Source organism: Nelumbo nucifera, chromosome 3 (genome assembly GCF_055504915.1).
Source record: "Nelumbo nucifera cultivar China Antique chromosome 3, China Antique-T2T, whole genome shotgun sequence".
NCBI classification, from domain to species: domain Eukaryota; kingdom Viridiplantae; phylum Streptophyta; class Magnoliopsida; order Proteales; family Nelumbonaceae; genus Nelumbo; species Nelumbo nucifera.
In genome coordinates, this window is record NC_142651.1 from 2,867,947 (window position 1) to 2,876,851 (window position 8,905).

At 35.5% G+C, this 8,905-nt stretch overlaps 1 protein-coding gene across 1 annotated transcript; it reads left to right on the forward strand.

Moving 5' to 3' along the window:
* Window positions 1-5,426: 5,426 nt before the first annotated feature.
* Window positions 5,427-7,899, forward strand: LOC104592808 (exocyst complex component EXO70C1-like). Its single transcript, XM_010252302.3, has one exon. It carries the CDS (start codon window positions 5,662-5,664, stop codon window positions 7,666-7,668), a length of 2,007 nt encoding a protein of 668 aa, XP_010250604.1. The 5' UTR covers window positions 5,427-5,661; the 3' UTR covers window positions 7,669-7,899.
* Window positions 7,900-8,905: the final 1,006 nt, after the last annotated feature.

Below are 8,905 nucleotides of genomic sequence, written 5' to 3' on the forward strand. Positions count from 1 at the left end.
AACAACCCTAGTTGGAACATCAAGGTGACAAAAGCACTGCATTGTTGGTCTGTCCACGTCACCATACCTCTCCTTGCTTCAAATCCCCCTTTCTAATTTTCTGTTTTTTTTTATTTTTTATTTTTTTAATTCCACATAATTACCCATTAAACCAATAAGTAAATCACATATGCTTAATTATTTCTAATAACCATAAAGAAAGAGGGATTTGCTTTTCTAATGTTTAGCCAAGTGTCACCACTTTCCCCCACTTCCTCCTAAATTATCTCTAACTCCTATTTATCTCTTAAATTATCTCTAACTCCTATTTATCTCTTAAATTATCTCTAATTTAGTAGAGAGATTCTCTACTAAACTATTTTTAGGCCTTGTTTGAGAACACTTAAAAGAAGTACTTATTTAAACAAGTACTTCTTTTAAGACATGGACCACACATTAAGTGGTTTTTAAGTACTTATGGGTGTTTGGTAAAAAAGAGGGTAAAAACTACTTCTTAAAAAAGTGACATGGATGTGGCTTTTTTTAAAACTTTTTAAAGAAGTGCTTCTTCATTCGAATAGGACAAACTTGTCCTTGTTTTTTTCTTTAATGACAAAACTACCCCCACTCAAGTTTATCATCTTCTTCTTCCATTTGAAACCCTACAACAATAGGCAGCAACGACGTTTGGTTGCAGGTCCACCAGCGATGTTCCACGGTGAGCAAAAGCCACCGCCGATGAAGAAAGAAAGAAAAGTTTATCAATGTGACTTGGTTTCTAGGGTTTTTTATTTTCATTTCCTTTTTTTTAACCCAAAACCACCAAATCCATTTCTTCTTCTTCGTCATCAGTGTGATTGAATTCCTGGTTCCAGATAACTTTTAGTTTCTACAGTATCTGAATGACGACTTCTGTGAAGAACAATTTTTTACCACCATCCCTAATATCTAATCTACAAGACATTCTAACTTGTAGACGTTCTAATCTGATTTTGTTCATTTATGTACTGCGGTGGCTTAGTGATAAATCTGTCTCCGGTCACTCGGTCACATTTTGCGAGACGCTTGTCGTGACTTCTGTAGAAATTAACGGAGCTACAACTTACGAAATTTTCGGTAATGTTGCATATATGCTTTCTTCCTTTCAAAGTTGTTTCGACACTTTCTTAACTTGAATAGGTGGTAGCTGCATATCTGCAGGCAAACGAAAGGAAAGGATTGAAGAAGGCAAAGCTTGAGATGCAGTTCCAACAAAAAATCGGGTGAGATCATCGAGTTGTGATGAACCTAAAACAGGATTTTCATTATTCAAGACTGAGTTCAATACTAGGTTGTTGTTCATGGAACCAATGGAAGAGTTTGTCATCAACAAAGTTGCCGTCTGGAGGAGGCATTGAAAATACTGAAGCTTACCCAACTCATAAGCTTCTGGTGGAGTAGTAGCCCGATGTAACAGATGGGATTAGTCCATGATGAAGAAGTTAGTTCGAGGTTGGTGGGTGATCGGATCGACGCCCATCTTTATCAACTTCTTTTTAGTCAAGTTTTCCAGAAAATTTTAATTTCATTATTAGTTCGGCCAGGGAGCTGTTTCGTGATTTTCGACCACCTAGTAAACAAAACCAAATTGAGAATTTGAGATATTAGTATGTGTAAACAATCGAGTAGATCAAATACCAAAATTTGCAGAGACTAAGGAAATTAATTACTTGTTGTCAAGAATGGAATGAAAGTGTGAGAATAATCCACCGGTAGTGATGGTTGTTAAGTTGCCCGAAATGAGAGACTCAAGAGGCAGAAATGAGAATCTAAGAATTTTGTGAAGGTTGTTAATCGGAGGAGTCTTTCTGTTGTCCAATCTACAGTTCCGACGGTTCCGACATTTCTAGTGAAGAAAATGAGAGGGAGAGGGAGATATCTAAGTATAGGGTAAAATTGTCATTTGTGTCAATATAAACACTTATGGGGAAAGTAACTTATCAAACATCCCGACCCTAATAAGTGCTTAAAAACATAATAAGTGATTTGAGAAGTGGGTTACCAAACAAACTTAGTGGTTGCTAAAACAAGTACTTCTTAGAAGTACTTGTATAACAAGTACTTAATCATCAAACAGGGCCTTAATTCTTATTTATCCTCTCCCCCAACTTTTATCTATATCTATTTAAAGAAAGTTTCAATTAAAAAAACTCAGAACTATTTAAATGTTATAACAAAATTATACACTAAATTTAAAATATTTATTCAAAACACAAAAATTAATAGATTTAACAATATTCATATTATTAATAATTCAATATTTTTACAAAATTCATCATAAATTTTGTAGTAACAATATAAATTATAATTTTATGAATTATTCAATTTAAATGTTATTCAAATAATAACAAATTAACATTAAAAAATAAAATATTATTTAAATATTTCAATAACTAAAAATCTTAAATAAAAAACATTAAAAGTAGCTAAATAATATAAAAAATATTTAATATTATGTAATAACATTAAAATAAATAAAATTCAAACAATGAAATTTTTTAATATTTTACATATTATTTAAATAACAAAATATTTAACATGACAAAATTTTAAATAGTTAAAATAACGAAATTATGTAATAAATTAAAAAAAATCTTAAAAGTAGAAAAATAATTATAATAGAATTCATAATATTCATATTAATAAGAATTTAATATTTTACAAAATTAATAACGAATTATGTAATAATAGTATAATTATAATTTTATGGATTATTAAATTCAATAAATAATTAATATTTTAAGAATTTAAATAACAATAAGAAAAATTATTAATCGATTTAACGTTTTTTGTCATGATAATTGACATAAGGGAGTTTTTTATCGAATTATTTAAAAATCTAAGGGAGGTTTTTGCTAAAATGAAACTATAGCGGAGGTTTTTATGATTGTCAGAAACTTCAGGGGAGGTTTTTGTATTTTACCCTATTAATAATATAATATTATTAAATCTATTATAATTATTTAAGTAAAATACAAAAACCTCCCCTAAAGTTTCTAATAATCATAAAAATCTCCCTTATAGTTTCATTTTAGCAAAAACCTCCCTTAAATTTTTAAATAATTAGACAAAAATCTCTCTTCCGTCAATAACCCAGACAGAAAACATCACTATTTACGAAATTATTCATCCACATTTACGAAATTGCCCTTATCACACACCCAAATCCGGGGAAAATCGACGCTTGTTTGTTGTTTCACACCCCCAAATCCTTTGCGCCCTTTCTTTTCTTCGAGTAACGTTAAAACATCAATCTCTGAACACGGTAATAAACCAATGTGATTGACAATGCTATTAACATTCCAAACATCACCCTAAGATTTACGTTGAACAACATCAATTTCTGAACACGGTAAATTAACAGCATATCAAATCTGAACTTAGCTCTTTATTGCCAGATGAACGTTATACTCTTTGGCGAAGACGAAAGTGACGATCCTTTGAGGGAGCTCGACATGTAAAATTGCGATGTGGAGGAGATGGCCTCGTCAGCCAATAGAAATGGAAGCCGCAACCATTACTGTTGGGCCCGTTAGAAAACGCATGACCATGATGAACGCTGCAACCAAGCTCCCACATGCCGGAGCACCATAACTAAACCGGTGCAGTTTCAGTCATGGAGACCTTTCTTCCGATAACTGAATCGGTGCATTTTCAGTCATGGAGCCGACCACACAAGACCAGGACGACCACAAGAAAAGTGATCCTTGGTCCCACATATCGGTCAATGGACCTGGGATAATTGACACACCTCTTAATTTACCAGAAATGTCACAGGCTATTGCCATCCAACGTAGTCGTCGCTTGCAGTAAATGACTAATCCCATCAAGCCTCAGTCAGTTCTCTATTCAATCTTCTTGTTGCTAGAGAAGATCATTAACCATGGCCCACAAATTGGATGGCCATGTTCTCTTTGCCATTTTCAAATGGCTGAGAAACCAACTTTGAAAACAGGGGACCGTTAATAAGTTATTAACGCCGGTCATTCGTATCCGGCCAATGCTTAGGCTGACTCTAACGCTGTAATATAACTAACTGTCTATACAAAAGTACATACACATTCAGTTTCATTGACTGAACTCACCTAACCAGAACATGGCCATTAGACCGGCGTCAGAGAGTATAGAGATTGATCCCTTTATTATTTGCAACATCGACACGTCCCACTTGCATTAACGAAAAAGAAATACTCCATAAGCTAAAAACTCAACAAGCATAACGACAAATAATTAGATAATGGATGCTTCATGGGAAAAATCAGTTTTTCTTCGGCGAGAAGCTCACCGGAAGGAAATGAAGGACCAAATAACACCGAGGAGGCTGAATACGTGTTTGCGCCATGCTACTTTACAAAATCTTTAAATGACGCCTCAGGGGTAATTTTGTAAGCATAAACGTTTTTTGTTTGGGTTATTGACGAAGGGAGGTATTTGTCCAATTTTTTAAAAATTTAGGGAAGGTTTTTGTTAAAATAAAACTATAGGGGAGGTTTTTATAATTGTCAGAAACTTCAGGAGAAGATTTTATATTTTACCCTAATTATTTTTGGTGTTTTTAATAAATATTAATAAACTTTCTTTGGATGAATATAGATAAAAAGTGGAGAGAGAGGATAAATATGAATTAGAGACAATTTAGGAGAAAGTGGGGGATAATGGTGCCACTTGGCAAGGTAGGGAGAAGATAAATAGGAATTAGAAATAATTTATGAGAAAGTGGGGGATAGTGATACCACTTGGCTAGACATTAGAAAATCAAATATCTCTTTTCTTTATCTAGTGGTTGTTAAAAATAATTTAGCCTATGTTGTTTTCTTATTGGTTTAGTAGTCAATTATATGAAATTAAAAAAATAAAAAATTCAAAAAAAGCAAGAAATTAGAATGGGGTTTTTCTTGCAAGAAAATAATTGATGACATGGACAAACCAATTTTAATATATATATATATAATAAATATTAAATCTAAATAATAGTTTTATGCACAATAAAAACCAATATTTAACACTGTTGTTACAGCGCTTTTTCAATAAACACAAGCTTTAGAAAATATAGAAATGATGGGGAAAGGTCATGGGTAAGGGGAACATTACTGATTAACCCCGAGGGAACCGGGAATACATGAATAGTTCGAAGGATCAACTGCTGAGCCGGGAATATGGACCTACAGGATACAGCAGTAAGAAAACAATTATTAGTATGTGGAGGGTATTTTAGTAAAAGAGCTATTATTATTTAATGATAAAACTGCCATTTGACTGATACGCGTCTTCTGTGCTATTGGTCAGTGTCAACCAGGGGATTCGGATTTCGGAGCAGTGGTGGCAAGCACAAACTAAACTATCTAAACGGGCCAACCGTCAACCATTTCTAAATTCTAAACATGGACAACGTTCTTTGATTCTTTCCATTCCAGGAAGGGAATCCTCGTCCTTACGTCTCTCCGTCTCTCTCTCTCCTGTTTCTTCTCTCTCTACACGCGCAAACGACGACCATTTCAATCCCTTGAAATAAACATATACAAAGAAAATGAATAACTCCCCTTCATTTTCGCTTGTGTCTTCACATGCCTCTGCTACTCTTCTTCATACCCTCTTTTCCTTGGGAATGAAAAACATACAGAGACAAATAATTTAGAGATCCAGATGGAGAAAGATCAGCCTAAAAAATCCGGCAGCTTTGCCTGCCGTGACCCCGACTCTTGTCCGGCATCCGAGTCCGTGAACGTTGAAGCGCAGCCTGACGAACACGAGACTAAGGAAAAACACAAGGAGGAAGAGGAGAGTGAGCAGAAGGACGATTCTTCTCCCGATACCGATTCCATCACTCTTCCTAAAGTCTCCGAAGACATCGATCGATTCATTTCTGATCTTTGCGATTCCATATCTACCCCCAATCCACCAGAAGTTCCCAATTCCATTGAGCAGTTCGCAGAGCTTGTTGAAACAGAGATTACTAAGTACGAGTCGAACGAATCTACCACCAAGTGGAGCCATGAATTGGATGAAGACACGTCTAGTCTTCTTGAAGCTGTAAATAGAATCTCAAAGCTAGCGAACGCCTTCGGTGGATTCCCGTCGGAGACAAAATACACTTATTCACTTAGCCGTGCCAGCAGAATTCTTCAACGAGCAATGTCATTCTTGGAGGAGGAATTCCGCTCGCTCCTAGAAGATTCGAGATCCGTCGATTCGGATCCGACTATAACAAAGCAACCTTCTTTTAATTCTAATAATGATTCCGACCGTAACGCCCAAGGGGAACCCGATTCCGCTAGAGACACCAATTTTCCGGGCTACTCGCCCGATACAGTGGACAATTTGAATAGGATTGCATCAGCAATGATTTCAGCAGGCTACGAGACTGAGTGCTGCCAGGTCTATACCATCGCAAGGCGAAATGCTTTCGAGGAGAGATTGAGCAAGCACGGGTTTGAGAAGATTAGCATCGACGATGTGCAGAAGATGCAATGGGAAACACTGGAAGCAGAAATTGCTACATGGATCAAGGCATTCAAGCGTTGCATCTCGATCTATTTCTCCGCCGAACGGCAGCTTTGCGAGTCCGTTTTTTCATGCAATCCAACACTTTACGACGGACTATTTTGTAACCTTACGCGTGGTGTCCTCATACAGCTTCTTAATTTCGCTGAAGCGGTCGCAATGACGAAGCGGTCGGCTGAGAAGCTGTTCAAGTTTCTTGATATGTACGAAACCTTGCGCGATTTGATTCCGGCCATGACTGGCCTATTTTCGGAAGAGCCGTTACGCGAACTAAAAACAGAGACCACATCTGCTCGGTGCCGACTGGGTGAAGCTGCGGTCACCATTTTCTGTGAACTCGAGAATTCAATCAAGACTGATGCAGGGAAAACTCCAGTTCCCGGTGGTGCGGTTCACCCCTTGACGCGCTACACCATGAACTATCTAAAATACGCATGCGAGTACAAGGATACCTTAGAACAGGTATTCCAAGAACATCAAAAGATTGAACAATCAGACGCGTCGGCTGGATCAGATGCGGAAAGCGAGCCATCGAGCGGGGCTGATCAGGTGGCGAAGCAATCACCTTTTTCAAAACAACTACTGAGGGTTATGGATCTTTTGAGCTCAAATCTAGAGATAAAATCGAAACTCTACAAGGACCCGTCCTTGAGCTACATCTTTTTGATGAACAATGGGCGGTACATCGTGCAGAAGATCAAGGGATCCGCGGAGATATACGAGTTAATTGGTAACTCATGGTGCCGGAAAAAATCATCCGAACTCAGGCAATACCATAAGAATTACCAAAGAGAGACGTGGAATAAGGTGTTAGCATTACTCAGAGATGAGGGCTTGCAAGTGCATGGGAAAGTAGCGAAGCAAGCGCTCAAGGAGAGGTTCAAGTCCTTCAATTCCATGTTTGAGGAGATTCACAAGACGCAGTCTTCGTGGGTGGTAAGCGATGAACAACTTCAATCCGAGCTTAGGGTGTCCATATCGGCAGTTGTGATTCCAGCATATCGCTCCTTCGTGGGGAGGTTCCGGCAATATTTGGATTCCGGTAGGCAAGCAGAGAAGTATATTAAGTATGGACCAGAAGATATCGAGACATACATCGATGAGCTGTTTGAGGGGAATCCGGCATCAATGGTGAAGAGGAAAAATTAACGAAAGGTACGACAACATTATTCGTTGGAAGTTACCTAAAAAAAGGGAAAATTGAATGAAACTTAAAAGGAAAAAAAAGGAGATGTTTTGAGGTGGTATTTCTTGTCTTGGTTTATAGCTTTTACATTCTTTTTGCCTCTTTTTTTTTTGGTATCCTTATGCTTCAAGGGATAAATGTCATCCGATGTAACCTTAATTTTGTTTAAGGTATATAATATTACAGTTACAGGATATTTTTCCATATATTAAGACTTTAGGCCTTAGGGAAGAACATCCTTCCATTCGCCTGACTTTCTTGTAGTATTGGAAAAATAAAACCATGAAACAAGTAAATAAAACAGGACTAAATCCCAAATTTTGTCATATACTCATAACTTAGTTGTATAACTATAATTATTATTTTGTTTGATTAATTTAATTTGGGTTTATAAATTTCATCTCAGTGAATGGGACTAACACCATAGAAAGTCTTATTTGAATTGGTAAGGTAGGGGTGACAAATGGGTGGGTTGGGTGCGGGTTGAATGCCAATCCACCCATTATGACCCACTAACCCACTAGTGAGTAGTAACCCATATCCATATGCATTGCTTGTTAGTGGGTCACAACACACCCTGACCCTCACCCACCCATCACCCATATTGACCCGTTCACCTAAATTAAATGTTTTTTTTTTTCAATTTCCTCTATGCCAAATGTCACAACAAGGTCGGGTCAATCCATATGCTGAAATTCATTTTAAATATTAAATTGTTTTTTGGTAATTGTTAAATATTACATTGAAAAAGTATTGGGGAATCTTAATTATATTTATAATTTTCATAACTATTCAAAAAATTTAGTAGTTTGAAAATTATTAAATTAAAATTTTAATAATATCCATAATTAATTATTGGTAATTTACATTGGTTTTTGGTAATTATTATATTGGAAATTATTGAGGAATTTTAATATTGATAATTTATATTTGGAAATTATTAATAATTTCTATAATTATTGGTAATTTACATTGGTTTTTTATATTTATTTGGAAATTTTGATTTATTAATTTTCATAAACTAATTTCATGTTTTTGGTAATTTAATTTAGTAAAATTTAATTTAAATTTATAATTTGCTGATTTTTTTATATTTTTAGTAATTAATTATCCATAAATTCAGAACTTTTTGAAAAATAATTTCTTCGTATCAATAAATTTTGAAAAATTTATTCATAAATTTCTTAAAATTTAATTTAT